This window comes from Carex rostrata, chromosome 15 (assembly GCF_964058835.1).
Source record: "Carex rostrata chromosome 15, lpCarRost1.2, whole genome shotgun sequence".
Lineage (NCBI taxonomy): Eukaryota > Viridiplantae > Streptophyta > Magnoliopsida > Poales > Cyperaceae > Carex > Carex rostrata.
The window spans coordinates 6,105,095-6,122,181 of record NC_135932.1 but is presented as its reverse complement, the minus strand read 5'-3'; the positions used below and the strand labels follow the sequence as shown (position 1 = coordinate 6,122,181).

General features: G+C 33.8%; 2 protein-coding genes across 2 annotated transcripts; one reads left to right on the top strand and one right to left on the bottom strand.

The window, feature by feature from the left end:
* Positions 1–2,549: 2,549 nt before the first annotated feature.
* Positions 2,550–4,541, bottom strand: LOC144566292 (chalcone--flavanone isomerase-like). The gene is made up of 4 exons (XM_078316287.1): positions 4,308–4,541; positions 3,485–3,643; positions 3,085–3,308; positions 2,550–2,954 (listed from the first exon to the last, which is right to left on the bottom strand). The coding sequence occupies exons 1-4, from the start codon at positions 4,429–4,431 to the stop codon at positions 2,790–2,792; spliced, it is 672 nt and encodes a 223-aa protein (XP_078172413.1). The 5' UTR covers positions 4,432–4,541; the 3' UTR covers positions 2,550–2,789.
* Positions 4,542–15,043: 10,502 nt separating this feature from the next.
* LOC144566563 (putative membrane-associated kinase regulator 4) lies at positions 15,044–15,926 on the top strand. The gene has a single exon (XM_078316611.1). The coding sequence runs from the start codon at positions 15,097–15,099 to the stop codon at positions 15,868–15,870; it is 774 nt and encodes a 257-aa protein (XP_078172737.1). The 5' UTR covers positions 15,044–15,096; the 3' UTR covers positions 15,871–15,926.
* Positions 15,927–17,087: the final 1,161 nt, after the last annotated feature.

The window sequence follows — 17,087 nt, the reverse complement described above, 5'->3', positions numbered from 1 at the left end:
CATGTTTGTCGTCTCTCCAAAGCCATCTATGGGTTAAAACAATCGCCTAGAGCTTGGTTTAACACCCTTAGCTCCGCTCTTCTCCAACAAGGTTTTCTTGCCTCTCATTATGATCCCTCCCTCTTCACCTTTTCTTCTCATGAGGGCTCGCTTATTCTTCTTGTATACGTTGATGACATCATTCTTACGGGTAGTAGCCCCGTTCTTGTTCAGAAATTGATTCATTCTCTTCAAGCCTCTTTTGCTATCAAAGACTTGGGTCCCTTGCATTATTTTCTTGGTGTTGAGGTCTCCACCTCTCCAAGTGGTCTTCACCTCTCTCAAACCAAATACATCCGAGACCTTCTCTCACGTGCCAACATTAGTGAAGCCGCTCCCTGCCCTTCTCCCATGGCACCTAATACTTCTCTTTCTAGATTTGATGGTGACCCGTTTCATGATCCACACCTTTACCGCTCTATCGTTGGAGCCTTGCAATATGCCACCTTGACTCGACCCGACATTGCCTTTGCGGTTAATAGAGTTTCGCAATTTATGCACTCTCCTTCTTCTACACATTGGGCTGCGGTTAAGTGGATTTTACGTTACCTAAATGGGTCAACTACTCATGGACTACTCTTAAAACCGGCTTCTTCTCTTTCCCTTCATGCTTATTGTGATGCGGATTGGGCCGGTTCATCGGACGATCGCAAATCCACCTCCGGATTTTGTATATACCTCGAGCCTAACCTCATTTCATGGAGCTCGAAAAAGCAACCTACCGTGTCTCGCTCGAGTACCGAGTCCGAGTATAGGAGCCTTGCGGTTACTAGTGCCGAACTTGTGTGGATCCAATACTTTTAGCCGAATTGCCTATTACTCTCTCTAAACCGCCTACTATTTGGTGTGACAACATTGGGGCAACTTATTTGGCTTCTAATCCAATGTTTCATGCACGCACCAAACATGTGGAAATTGATTTCCATTTTGTTCGAGAACGTGTTGCCAACAAGTCCCTTAGTATCCAGTACCTCTCCACTCGTGACCAAATTGCTGATGTGTTGACTAAACCCCTTGCTGCACCTCGGTTCTTACTACTTCGATCCAAGCTCACAGTGATCTCCTCACCTTTCGCTTGCGGGGGGGCTAATAAACCACAACAGGATGCGTCCAGTAAAAGCAATGATGTGTCTAACTAATTGTTGTTAGAGCTGTTACTCATGATCTGTTATAGCCTTGTGTAATAGAAACAATATATTGAACTCTATAAATAGAGCACTTGTGCAATTGTAACAGTGATGATGAATCAATAGAGAAAATTCATTTCTTCAAATCTTTCTGTCTTTATTTCTTGAGCTTAGACTCTTTCATGGTGGTTATTTGATAACGAGAAATAATATTAAAGTATAATTAGTTAGTATAAAATATTAAGAGTTCAGTAATTTTAAACTTTTTCATCGTACTCGGTCGAACTAAAAATAGAACTAGTTAGTATACAATTGCTATTCAACTCTATGAGCAGTTCCAAATGCAGATTCAGACTTCTGAACTATAGATGATCAAATACATATGGAGATTATAACACGCTACAAAATGCGTGAAAATTTTGTTAATAAGGATCTCACAGAGACATTTTGTTAATAATTATAGAAGAGTGATATTTTGTTTGAAAATTTTAAAACTTCGAACAATTTGTAAAATTGTCCGTTTTAAAAAACACAATTTTTACAAGAAAAACCACCTCACAAACTAAAAAAATCGAACACTGTTGGGGAAACTAATGCAAATCCTCAAGCCATCCAATGGATACATGAAACAACAATCACATTATAGGAGTACTAAAGTTCTAAGTAAAATGATATGTTTTATAAAATTTCACTTCAAAATATTTATTATAGCATTAAGTAGAGGCTAGCATCTGACAATAACAATTATCAGTTCTAAATAGCTAGTTATAGCGACGCAATAACTGCGCTATAGTTTTTTCGGACCTCAAAAGCTATAACGCTATTAATCGCTTTTCTTCTATAATGATTCTAAATATCTAGCTATAGTGACACTATAACTGCGCTATAATTTTTTTTGGACTTTAAAAATTATAGCGCTATAATCGTTATTTAAAACCTTAATTAGCAGCAATCTCTCCCTGTTGATTCATATTTCGCTTGTTGAGAACTCTGAAATTGTTTGCACTGTGGCCTATGGGCTTTTATGCTAAAAACAAATAGATAAGGGTTCAAATCTTAGCCCAATTGGCCCGTTTTTCAAAATGGAAAGAGACACATTGACAAATCACAATCAAATTTATTAAACAACTGCGTTAAAGTGGTTATAAAAATATAGAATTAATAGATAAACTTTCTATAATTTATACGAACACTTATCAAATTTCATTAATTTGAAAATCGTTTGATATATCCAACAAGTGTTAATAAAATAAAATCATTAATTTTCCAGACCACATAACAACGGGCGACTATTTAAAATACGCATCAAATTAAATAAATAATTTAAAAAAAAAAATAGGCATAAATAATCCATATTAACTACACAGAATATTATTTTGTCCAAAAAGGACAAAAATATTAATAAAAGGGCAAAAAATTAATACATAATCTTTGTTAGCTCCGGTCTCCAACAATATTTTGTCCAAAAAATACAAAAAAAATAATAATAAAAAGCAAAAAAACGGCAGCTGCTCAGGCATCAGAAAGCAGAGCAGTGATCATCAAAACCAAGCTTATTAGTTATTCAAACATTACCAGTACTGTAATGCACTAATTATAAATCTCAGGAGGTCTCTTGAAGTATTAACGGTTCATAATATCGTGCATGCGGGACGCTAAGCTCAGTTTAGCTGCCGGAGAGACACCATTCTCACCGATTATTGATGCCAATAATGCCTCCATTAGATTTCGACAGTCGATGGCCAGGTTCTCTACTTCTGGCACAGAAGTGTCGTCAGAGACTGTAACCTGTCAGTAAAATATTTTTTGTCAGAAAGACAGAAAGCGCAAGAGAAGAGATCAACCTTTTTCATTGTGTTAGGTTAGAGTTATTGAATTTTGAATGAGATTGAGTAAAAGTATATATGATAAATCTAACCATGAGGTGACCAGAAGTACAGTAGGTGAAGAAAACAGTAGAACCTGGAGGTAAATTGATTGGTTCAAAAAACTTCTTTAATTCCTCACATTCCTTTTCTTCTTTTTGTGAATACAAACCATTTTTTTTCAAAATTTCTGTGCAAGATTTAACCACCAATCGTGCGAATTCCTTTCCATCAAGGGGCACAACCAGGGTTATTTGTGAAGCTCTGTCAAATGGACCTGAATGAATATCCAAACACTATCAATATGTAACATTATACACTAATTAAATATGATAATAATGATATAACAAATTAACAACCATACGATGAAAATAATATTTTATACTTAATATATTACAGTTAAATTAGTTTTTAACAGATGGAATTAAAGAAGAAGATGTCTGAAAAAGGAACCTGTAATTATATCATCGAAGAACTGGTTTGAGCTAGAAAGCTCTTCCACTGATTTCCCTCGCCACCTTTTAGCGAGAAAATTAACTGCCTCTGGTTCTAAGTAAACTCCAGACACGGTAAAAATCTTGAATTTGCCATTAACATCATATCCCCTTATGCCTGGAATTGAACACACATTATATATATGGCAATCAGAATCTAGTTTCTACTTAACACTCTGTGGCGCCAGTAAAGCATATTGCAACAAAATATATATATGAGAGATCAGGGCTGTAAATGAGCCGAGTTTGAGCGAGTTACCCCCAACTTGAACTCAGCTCATTTAATAACGAGCGAGTCAACTTGAGTTGGGATGGTAATAACGAGTTGTAGAGCCAATTCGAACTCAGCTCGTTATTAACTCGAGTTGACTCGCAACTCGTTTATAACTCGTTTAGCCAGTCAAGTTCTTAGGTATTGTTATACACTAATATGTGTTTATCTATACACAAACAATTGAAATGGCCTAGTAATAGTTTATCTAAATACAAACAATCTAACACAGAGATAATAGGTCAACTCAAAGCAAACAATAACTTAGAATTCAACAATTTTTCATACAACTTAGTACATAAGTTGAGTTATAAATGAGCAAGTTGGGCTCAGCTCATTTATTAAACGAGTCAGCCGATTCGAGTTGAAACTGACTCGAGTTGTAAATGAGCGAGTTAAAGCGAGCCATTAACGAGCAAGTTGCGAGTTCGAGCAATTTTGTACAGCCCTATATGAGATACATGTTTTAATTTGTGTATGTAGTGAGAAAGAGAGAGGAAAAGGTAGAAACCTGCGCCTCCAAGGAACAGAGGCTTGCGGGAGCGAGGCGGGTTGAGAGTTGAGGGGAAGACCGTTCCCTCTAACTCCATTCCTGCCACCGCAAAGCTGCCGCAATCACTTGCTTCAGTACCCATATATGTTTTTACAAAAGTGATACTTAAAAGCTGGATATTAATTAATTGCTATGTAAGATAGAGATAGAAAAATATATAGGAAGTGCAAAGGTATTGATATGTTTGCACATTTAGATTTTGATGCTGTGGTTATATATATAAACACCTACATCACAATGACTTGTGTAAATAGATAGAGAGAAAGACTTGGCAGCTGCAAGGTGTTCAAAGAAAGAATTGGTTGGTACAGGTATCGTATAGAAATTTAATTAGATTTAATTGGTTCGGTTGGTAAAACTTGCTGGTAACAGCGAAACAAAAAAGTCAAATAGAACGACGAAATTATGGGGAAAAATTAATATGTCGGAATTCAAACGCACGTTCATGTCTTTATTGTGTATATCTCCTATTTCAAAATCCAAACGAATGATCGAACCACTAAACATGATGTTAATAAATATTAAAATATGTTTAGATACTAAATTTTATATTTTTTTTGGAAATTTCTTAAAAAAATTCATATAAATCCCATCAATTACTGTTATGTAAACTTCTCGAGACTATGTATAATTGGGTAGTCTCTTTTCGTTGGTATGGATTTTACTGGACGGTTTCAGACATATCTCTTTTTTAAGACAATTTTAGACCACTCAAAATAACAATTTTATAAAATATTTAATAAATAGTAATAAATTTATAAAATGTAAAATTTGATCTCTAAGCACATTTTATTATAAATATTGTGTTGAACAGTTTGGATTGACTGTTTCAATTTTGAAAATCACAAAATTAAATTGTTGTAAGATGTTGTAATTTACGAATGTCGTAAGTATATAGATTCCTCCTCTCTCTCTATATACATTTAAACCAGAAAAAGGAAAATTGTTTAGTACTTTCTTACATTAATAAGTGAAAGCAATATTGAGCGGATTACCAAAATTTGGAAAAACGAAATGTGGAAAAGCAAAGTCTTGGCCAATTTGGAGAAAGAGAACGAAGGAAATGAAAACGAGGTGATATGTAACTTTACACGTGCATGGACTCATGGTCCATTGCCATTTTAACTTGTAAACTCATCCAATTGAAATTTGTATAACCAAAGTTAATTCAAACAAATTTCACTTTATGGTAAGAAATTCTATTGGAAATTAATGTTGATAGTTGTGATAATTAAGCAGATTTTGAATTTTTTTTAAAAATAAAATATCACAATAATTAGCCAACATCAATCAGGACAGAACTAAAAAATTAGATAGAAAGAGATAAAATTTAAAATATATAATACATGATCGGAGCTTGAATTCAAATTCTCAGAACATCTACATCTCTGAAACTATTAGAGTTTCTAAACTGATGTGGCAGTTTCTAATCCAATTTCAGAGATATGAGAGAGCTTCTTATTTAGATGTTATGCAGTAAAGTTTGTGATTAAGAAACTGTTTATAAACTCCATGCTGACTTAATAATTAGATCAAATTATTTCTCTTTTTCAATTTGTTGCTTACGTGACTTAATAGAAACTCTAAAATTAATTCCAAGAAATAAAAGTTAGAAACTTTAGAAACCTTAATTTCTAAAAATTGATTAACAGTTATTTAGAAACCCAATTGAATTGTTGGGATGTAGATACTCTCATAGTATCAAATTAGAATTTTAACAGCTAAGTACAAGCATATATGCGATAATTTATAAGATGGACTTAACTATATAAATGATTAAAGTTTATGAATATGACTAAGCAACTCTCCACTCTACATAGATTAGTCTCTTCGTTAACAACATGACTCAAATTCATAGATCCGCCTTTCAAATCAACAACCTGACTAAAATTCAGCAATGCCAAATTAGCAAAAATTTGTAGAGTAGAACTAGGGGGCTCTTAAGCTCACCAAAATGTTTGGTGAGCTTAACTCTAAAATCCATCAAATCGATTTCAAATGATGAATTCGAACCGTTGAAATCCGCCTACTTTACGTGTGATGCGTCTACATGTGAAATTTTTAAACATTCGAATTAATTTAGTATAAAGTCAAGTGGTCAAAAAACGTTCAAAAAATGAATGCACTAAAATTAATTTATTAACCTTCTAATTTTGACCGATTGACTTTATACTAAACTAATTCGAATGTTTAAAATTTTCACATATAGACGCATCACACGTAAGATAGACGGGTTCCAACTGTTCGGATTCATCATTAAAATCGATTTAATGAATTTTAAAGTTAAGCTCACCAAACACGAGCTTAAGAACACCCTAGTTCTGCTCAAATTTGTATACCAAACATTTCTTGGGGCGGCTAATTTATGTCCGATTGTCAACTGGCGATTCGTTTTAAAAAATAGTTCTGTCACACTCGGTCTCAGAATAAAACTGTCCTGAGATGAAAATATTGTAGATCTGTCACATCTGGGTCAAATTGTACCTTTCAAGATCAAAATTACAAATGACCAGAAAAATTTTTAGAAACCATAAATAAAAAAATAAAATTTATCAAACTAACTTAATTGTTTTAATTTTTATAAAAACTATAAGAACAGAAATGTCATTTCGGTTCGAATAATTTTCACAGATTTTGATAAAAAAAATGATGATAAAACTTGTGAAAACACCTCAGACCGAAATAACATTTCGGTCTTGAGAAAAAAAAATATTTCGGACCAATCTCGGTTCTTCTAATTTTTGTAAAAATCAAAGCAATCAAGTTAGTTTGGTAAAATATATTTTTTATTTATGGTTTCTAAAAAAAAAAATTCAATGTCCGGACTGGTCATGATGATTTATAAATTATACTTAACTCAAATTAATTTAGTATGGATGAGTGATTTTTAGGATTTTATAGTGATAAATAAACTTAAATTACAAACATTTTATTTTGATTTCTCTAATTTTTTTTAGTTTTCTTTTGGTAGGGAGACGAAGGTGAGGAAGCTTCAGTTCCTCTCAGCCACCTGATTCAGATGAGAAACATTTGAATTAGAATTAGTCACTCGTGAAATAATCTCATAAAATACTTTGTGAATTAAAAAAAGTCCTAATTCTACTTAAAAAATAAACCAGTATCTGCAATAAAATATAATAAATCATCCGATAAGAACCAACTTTAATTAATGGACTTGGCTACGCTGGGTTGCATAGAGAGGCCTCCCGTGCTACGGCTCAATATTCGACGGTCGATCCGAACCGTTCATCTTGTTCTCCATATTAATATGTGTTTGGAGATCAAATTTTACATTTTTTGAAAATTTTTTACTATTTTTTTAGATTTATTGAAAATTGCTGTTTTTCAGACAAATCTGAACCATAAAAAACAGCGATATTCAATAAATCTAAAAAAATAGTAAAAAATTTCCAAAAAATGTAAAATTTGGTCTCCAAACACATATTAATATGGAGAACAAGATTAACGGTTCGAATCGACCATTAGAATTTTAAAAGGTTGAATATTGAGCCGTAGCACGGGAGGCCTCTATGCAACCCATAACATATTAGCCAAATCCTTAATTAATTATATATATTTTTTGGTTTCGCATGGGATGACGTCATCTTATAAAGAGATCAAAAGCGGCTTTAGAGCATCTACAACGCCGATTGTTTTCATATTGCTTAGTCCGACGTGTTCATTGCTATTTCAATTGCTGGGATGTACGCTTATTTCATATTTAGCAAGTTTGCTTAATAAGAAATGATTTCTTAAAGCCACGCTGGCTAAATGATTGGTTGATATTCTTTCTTTCTGCTCTCTCTCTCTCAATAGAAACACTCTCTCTTAAAAAAAACGAAGCCTTTTTCATTCGATTTTTCTCACATTTCGCTCAGATTTCTTCAATTTTCTTGTTGCTAATTCCTCTGATTAATTCTCCCTTTTTTTATCTTCATTTAGACATCCCTCTTGCTTGAGACTTTTTACCCTAGCGATTAACGCTGTCTCTGTCGATGGGCACGGAAGCCAGAGAAAGAGCAGAAATGGAGGAGTCGATGGTGGCAGCATCTCGGAGGCTGTTCAGCGACTTTAGACTGACGAGTCTACACTGACGCGGAGGCTGTTCCAATCTTCCTCCTTCCGTAGCCTCCACAAGCAGGCCATTTAACGAAATGGTTTTAGCAATTCCGAGTAGGCTATTAAAATTAATAGATTGAACTCTTCAAACATTATGGATAATATTAATTTGTGATGAATGTTTGTTTATTTTTGTGGAACATGCTTTAATTTTTCATCTGTTTTGAATCCTCATTTACAAGGAAAAATTGTTGGTGTGACTTTTGAAATATTCTAAATTATACTCTTTGGTTGGAGTTGGTATCGCTGGTACGAATAAGAGGGCACTTGGCAAAAGCGGTACATTGCTTCATGAGTACCAGCGGTATGAGAGTTCAAACTTATCTCATCTATGATGATCAAGGATTTGTATCGGAACTTCAATTTTTCTAAAATTGAATAATTTGAAGGGTTAATGAACTTAAAATGACCCCAGCGGAGAAGAGGAGAATAGAGAGAGAATAGGAGAGAGGAGAGCGCAAGAGCGAGATAATAGCGAGAGAAGAGGGAGATAGAGGAGAGCAACGGAGAGAGAGAAGGATAGATTGAATTTACTGAGAAAGAAGAGGAAGGAGTCTTTTTTTTTATTTTTCACTGATGTGACATTAATTGCAATCTAATATTAATTGCTGGAATGAAGTGTTTAGCAATTATGAATATCTTTAATTGCTAAAAGTAATGACGTGGTTGTTTAGCAATTAACTTTAATTGCTCCATTGGAGATGCTCTTAGGTTTAATTTGTATCCTCTGCGTTAACTCAAAAAAAATCTTTTGAGTTAATGCATCTGGACCGTCCGATGTGTTTAAAAATTCGTACGGGCTAGATCCACACTAATATTAAAAGACTCATAAATTATAAACTGTGACCGGATTTGTTCCGTTTAAAATTAAACGGTCGAGATTTGTTAACTCAAAAGATGTCCTTTTGAGTTAATGCGGACTCCTTTAGGTTATAACTGCTTCACATAAATTAGAAATTAATAAATTTCATCATGTATAATTTTATAATTTTTAGAAGCATTAATACTTTTCAAGTTTTCTCATAAAATAATAATATATTACAATGAATTATTCAACTCATTTAATCTCAATTTTCTGATTCCGTCTGAAAACAATTCTTAATTGACTGCTGTATATTTTATTTTTTTATTTTTTTTTAGAACCAGGCAGCAGCTGCCTTGGGCTGCTGTATATGAAAGTAACATCTTCTCTGATCAACCCCTTTACTTAATTGACTATACAAATATTTTCAAATATCTATTTCTTTATATGTTTTTCTTTAACTTCAACATCTATTTCTTTTCAAATATTTTTGTAGAAGTTATATGTGTCATCCTACTGTAAAAAAAGTTGATTCACAATTGCTATAATAGATGTATAAAGCGATATAATTTGAACCGGTGAATGGAGAACTTTTTGAAAATTTTCAAATAAAAAATAAAATTGTTGGGAACGAACGGTGTGTTGATTTTGCCAATTCGAAACTATGGTTTAATCCGGAAAAAAATCTCAAACAAAATATTATTTCTGTCAATTTATTAACATAAGACAAACAAAATGTTCACATTTATTCTCTTCTCCTTGAATATGAATATGCACATGAATACATGACTACAAAAAAGTGACTTATATTTTTTTGTAATTAACTTTTTTTTTCAATCTTTATTCATTTATGTAATAGGAAAAATTTAATTATCCAGTTCTCATATTTCATAATTTGACTTTTGTACAAGGAAGGGAACAAACAAAAAGCTCTGCCAATTAAGTACCCGGATATTTTTCAAGGAGAATTTTCTTTGATGTAAACCTTCAAGGAGGAAACAAATTAACCTTCAAGGAGAATTCTCACAAAAATATTTTGTTTATTAAGTTCAAGGATAATTTTCTTTGATGATTTTAAAAAGTGGAACATTTCATGAAAATCCAACAAAGGATTCTCTAGGATTTACTTCTAGAAGGGCGTATGTTTTTAGCTCCAATCTTTTGAGTAAAGATGTTAACAGAGAAATTTTGTCTTCAGGCAGCGCAAGGATCGTATGCAGTGCTGTTATGATTTTATTGCAGTGCGCTGTATGAAGCCAAAACTAATCTGTTAAAATATTTACCCAATCTTTTGGGCAAAGTACTGTTCAAGTTTCAACTAAAGTACTGAACGGTCAAGCCTTCTTTGTATGGTATTGACTTTGAATTAATAGCGTGTCCGTGAAAATTATAAATAATGTAGAATTAATATATTAGGCGTAACCGGTGGGTTGGTTGGGTTTAATACGAGCAAGGCTTTGGTACTATGGATAGCACAAGGATATCCGTGCTACAGTCACAAAAATTTATCGTATAAATTTTAAATCTCAATTTAATTAGCTCATTAAGTTGGTTATAATGAACTTGTAGAACACAAATGTTTACTATTTTTGAAACTTTTTTTACTATTTTTTATGATTTATAAAAGATGGCATAAAATATTGGCAATTTCTTTTTATTTTTAAGTCATTTTTATTGGCAATTTCTTTTTTCTTTTTAATTAACATGCTAGTGAAAAAAAACCACTAACCTTAAAAAAAATGCTAGTGAAAAGAAAGAATCGCTTCTATTCACTCTAAAGAAGAAAAAAAGAGAGAGATCGATGATGTATAGAAGAAATTCAATTTAATTTCAGTAATGAAAGAGTTAAGAAATTAAATTAACTTATTTCTAAACATTACTTTTACAATTATTTTTAGTTTCTTTCTAATTGCTGGAATGAAGATGTTCATATTATACATTTATACTAGCAAAATAGGTAGCAATTTATGTTATACTAGAAGTATGCCTCGCTTTGCTTCGGCAGTGTCAGTTAAAATATGTTGTATGAATTGTTGGTGACCTGACAAAGTGAAAACGCTGGTTCATATGCAGAAAAGAAACTGGGTAGAAAGTTGGAAATATTAATTTACATTCAAAAGGATAGTATGAAATTTTTAGGCTACATGACATAAAGTTACCACTATATTGTGAATTTTTGCCTAAAAGAAACATTATCGTCTAACAATTATATTATTGCATATATTTTTTCTTACATAAAAGTAAAAGGATAGTCATCACTCTTCTACCTATGCAATTTAATTAGCACACTTTAAAGTGTCAGTTGAAGAGTGTCTTTGATTTAGTGGCAAAGGCACATCCCATGTTCGAAACTCACAAAGTAAGAAAATCCTCTATAATATAGATAGAGGTTTGAAAATGTGTTCATCGCAAATAACAGAATGTAATATTTGCTTTAAAAAAATTACAAGACTAAATATTTCTTTAAATACGTTACATATTTTTTAATTCTTTTAACAAAGAGTAAAATGGATACTTATAAATTAATGAGTTATAATAGAAACTCCATAAATATAAGTAATTCATACATTTTTTTCTTAACCAAAACAAAGTTTCAATAGAAAACTTTTATAATTGAATAAATTTGTGAGTTTTTAAAATATAGAAGGGTAAAATGGTAAATAGATATTATGAATTTTTGAGAGACAATAAGTAATTTCGAGATTTTTTTTTAGGGATATACACGAAATTATCCCAAATTTGAAACACAAATCTCCCGTCATAACGGCAGCATGGTCCATGAGTCACCGAATCCATATCCTCTGCAATAACGCAATTTTTGAGTTTAAAGGTTTCTACCGTTAGATTGTATCTACGGTTCAGATTTAGTTAAACCTGCCCAGTCAAAATTCGACTTTTTGCTCTTCTCCAGTCGCTCGTTGTTTTCTTCTGTTTCGCACCTCTTCGCTCGTTTCTTCATCTTAGGCTCTTAGCTTTACCCTTCTTCCTCATCCTCTTTCTCCGACAAATTGTGTGACGACCCTCAATTCTTAACCAAGATCTCAAAGCTCAATCTGACAAGAAAACAACTAGTTTTATTGAACTGGTAAAAGAATTACAATAGAACAGTAAAGAAAGAAACCAAAAAAATTGTAAATGACAAGTTACGAATCACATAATCCCATTCCACTCTCTAATTCTATATATATAGGCGATCAAATTTCCTTTTGGAATTAATCTGATCCGTTGCTTAGATCTCTCAATCGAACGTCGTGCTGACACCTAAGCTCCAGTGTGTGACTGTCTTCTATCAATCGACTCCTTCATGACTCACCATCTAACCCTTCATGAGTCATGAGCAACCCGCTTTGCCCGTTCTGACTTGCGGGACCCTTTGTCAGCGTTTCCTTCTTTTTAAATGTTCTGCCCGCGTTCCTTTCTGTATTGCCCTCTTTGCCCGAACGCCCTTCTTCTCTAAGCTCGTTGACCAAGTCCAAATCAATTTGGATTTTCCCCAATTTAGCAGTCTGTGACAAATTGGAAAGCTCATATTCTTGCGCTTCACCGAAGCAGCCGAATCTGGCCACGTCGTGCGTTGGCCTCTGACGTCTGAAAGAATCAGAGTGTCGACTGTTCCGATATGGGTACACCCTTTACCAATTTGCTGGTTTTGTTCTGGTTTTCGACGAGAAAGATTTAAGAGATTTTTCCCCTTTTTTAGTCGAGGATTTTTAGTAAATCCCTCAAATTCTGTGATTTTTAGATGTGCGAATTACGATCTAATTAAAAAGTGTTTTAGTTTTACTCAGAGAAAAAAAGAAGGAGATTTCAAGTTGAGGATTTGAGAGAGAGAAAAAAAGAAGAAGAATTCATATCACTAAAGTAACTCAATTTTAGTATTGGCTCTTTTTTTTTTCGCTGAGGAAGAACAGAACAAAGAGAAGGGTACGCAATTGGAGAGCGAGTTACTGGAGAAGGATAAAGATCCAATTTTTACGAGATAGTGTCTATCAAAATCTGAACTGTAAATGTTATCTTACGGTAGAAATTCTTTAACTCAAAAATTGCGTTAATGCAGAGGATATGGATTCATGAGTCACCTACTGTACACTACCGGATACAAATCTATTGAAATTTTCAAGCGTGAACAGTAATATGAAATCTCTGATTATTTAATCCAGCCGTCTAATAGTTTTGAGATTCGTGCATAAAAAATCAGCAACTTTGAAATTCGTGTAAAAAAAAAATTGAACAACTGAATTCGAAAAAACAGATATTTCAAAAATACTGTTCACTCACAAAGAATTCCAACATATTATATTCCGTACACTAGCACCCTGTGACAGAACTGGAGAGTGTCTCTTGGAGGTAGGGGTGATTAATGAGCGAGCATGAGCGAGTTAGGGTATGCTCATGCTCGCTCATTAAGTAAATGAGCGAGTTTAAATGAGCGGATAAATGAGCGAGTTGTAAATGAGCGAGCTTTTAATGAGCGAGTTATGAGCGGCTCACGAGTTATGACTTATGACTCATAACAAAATTATATAGTGTGTCCACGCATAACAAAATTTGTTAAAAGTCATCGTAATAAAATCCAACAAATTGTTATAATTCATTTAAACGAGTGAGTTGTTATGACTATTACTTGTTTTGGGTTTTTGGCGGAGGTTTTGATTCTGCCGATTTACAAAAAAAATGAATATGAAACTATGAATATTAGTATATTACACAGGATTAAATGTTACATTGTACTCATTATATTACACATAATTAAATATGAAACTATGCTCACTATCTATCAATTTTAATGAGGCAAGGTTGATGTTATACAAAATTACATAGGATTAAATGTGGCAGGGATTAGGTGTGGCAAATTCTTAATGAGCGAGTTATGAGCGAGTTGGGTCATGCTCATGCTCGCTCATTAAATAAATGAGCGAGTTGTTAATGAGCGAGTTTAAATGAGCGGATAAATGAGCGAGTTTAGATGAGCTTTTAATGAGCGAGTTATGAGCGGCTCACGAGTTATGAGCGATTTACTCACCCCTACTTGGAGGTATGGTTTATGGTTTTTTTTTTTTTGAGTTGAATGCCCTTAGGCTTTTATTGAAAATAACGTTTCTGGTACATAATGTAAAATTGTTGGAAAATTTAAAGCTAATCCCAAAAAAGAAAACATAGGGATCAATTATTCCCTATCTCCACCAGTACAAGAAATTGTAAATAATTCTAAACTAAATGCTAGCTACTCCAGTAATCACATTGTATAGCAGTAATGAAATCGCCCTTTTGTCATATTAAGGCCATAAATGCTGCTGTGAAATCCTGCATCGCTTGTCTTGATTTTCAGCTTTTTTGCCTTTGAAATACCTCCTCTGAGGGAACCGAATCGTTTGCCTTCCTGGGGTAGGAAATTTCTGCCCCAAGAGTCACTGTAGAGTGGGTTTCCATATAACCCTAAATTCAAAATTACTTTAACCCTAAACCCTTTAACAGTAACCGGACCCACTCGCAGTGACTCGGGAGGCAGGAGATCTGGTTCCTCCTCGGAGCCCAGTTTGAGTTTGCCAAATTGTGGGGGGGGTCCTGTACCATTTCTCTTGTCGCCTTAACAATAGCGGTGAATGTTAATTACAACATATCTCCTTGTTCAAGTCTTAACTAGTCAAATTAGATGTCACAACTGGTCAACAAGCCTGTTAACTTTTTCCGATTTTGTCGGTTTCCCAACAGATAGGCTAATTAAAGAGTACATAATAGGGTACGGTCTAATTAATTATTTTGAAACTTTTCGCATCTGTCTTTCTCCCTCCTTTTGCATCTAAACTTTTAGAAAGGCGCTTTGCCATGGCTAAAATCCTCTCTGTTTCTCCTCTAATCACAGTAAAAGAAGACTATATAGACATGGATCTCAGCCCCAAGTTCTGGAGTCCTCCATTTTCTAGAGATTTTAAATTCAAAATGAACTCAAACAACCTAGAGAGGGAAAACGAACTCTTCTATAAAGGAAACCTTTTCCCTGTACAGCTTCCACCCAGGCTTGACCTTGTGCAAAGATTTCTTCACGAATCTATCTCAAATTTCTCCAAGGATACTCCAATTCAAGAGCTCAAAGAAAAGTTGGTGATTAGATCCACCTCCAAAAGGCATTGGCGAAAGGGGCTCAAGTTTTTCAAACAAACCCATTTCGGTTCAAAAATTAAGGCCTCAGGAGACTATCTCAAGTCGCTGTTTACCAAAACCAAAACCTCCATTGAAGAAGGGAACGGTCAACTTGGTGCTAAGGTGATTAGCATTACACAAAAGAGCGTCATTGATAGAGAGAAGTTTCCAGAAGCCGGAACAAGTCATAGAAAGTCCTTCTCGGGTGTAATTCGGAAGCGGTTAACGGGTAAATCTTCGCAAGTATCGGGTTTGTCAATGTATCCTTCCAGTGATTTGAATCGGTGGCTAGAGGAGGAGAGCTCGATTCAAGGAGCTATTGCATATTGTAAAAAGACTCAAGAGAATTCGGTACCAATTAGAAAAAGTGCAAGTGATGTTAGTTTTCCTTCATTTGCTGTACCTAGGGTTTCAGTGGGTTGTGAAAATCAAGAACGAGAACAGATTTCTAGAGGATGAATTCTGCTGTACCTTATTGATTTTGAGTGAGCTTAATTAAATCTAGTTTCATCAAATTGGGTGCGTCTAAAGTAATTTAAGTATTTTACATTCTACTTAAAAAAGATTACGAATTAATTTTTCCAAATCAACCCCATGTTTAGTTTCCGAGCACAAATCAACCTCATATTTTGTATCTCAATAACCTGTACCAGATACTGGTACCAGATACTAGGCTTGGAATGAAAAAATGGGCTCGCTCTTGATGGGTTTCTGGACCGGGCGTCCGGATCCCTCAACTCAAATTTGAGTTTAGATCCATACAGTCCGATCATAATCCGAACCAATCCGGCTTGATGTGGAATGCACAAGGTCCCTTTAATATTCGTGCTAAGGCAGATCGGATAGTTTGAATTTGAACTCAAAATTTGAGTTAACTCGGGTGATATGAATTCTCTGGCCCTCTATTGAACAATGGATAAGATAGTGATAACGAACCCAGATTAAGTGTTAAATGCCTATTCTTATAACACACAGAAATATGGAAAAGTAACTAGAAAATTGCATCTTTTAGTGTTAAAACAGAATGGTGAAAGATAGCATCTTCTTGGTTCATTCATATTTATTCTCTCTAAAACTGAGGTCAATTTGGACCACTAGCGCAGTACTTGCATTCATTCCTCAATAACTCTTTTTAAGATTTTTTTACTGTAGACATACATGGCCCAAAGCCCTAAACCCAACTGTTAAAAAATAAAAGAGACAAAGCAACAAGCCCAGAAGCTAACCCTGAACTCAACTTGAGATCTAACATTAAGGTATGCTTTCAACCACCACTAGCCTTATTTGGTTTTGATTTATTATTTTTCCTTTTTTCCCCATCTACAAACGTTATTTACAGTACTACATTAAGTAAAAAAATTTGAACTACTAAATAATAATAGATATAATCATATAAATGCTGAAGTTCCTGAAATAAACATTGCAAACTAAATAGAAGAAAAATATTATAATGATTCAATGACTGATATAAAGAGTAAATTAACTGCATATCAACCCTTTTTTTTTAAAATCAAAACTATGTACATACTTCTTTTCTCACACAATGCATACTTATAAAGTTATAATATCACCAACCTGTGTTGTAAATAACAGTATGCGGTCATCGGACGGACAAGGTACCGCCAATTGATTAATCAGAAATAATCGATAATAATCAACCATATTCATAAATAATT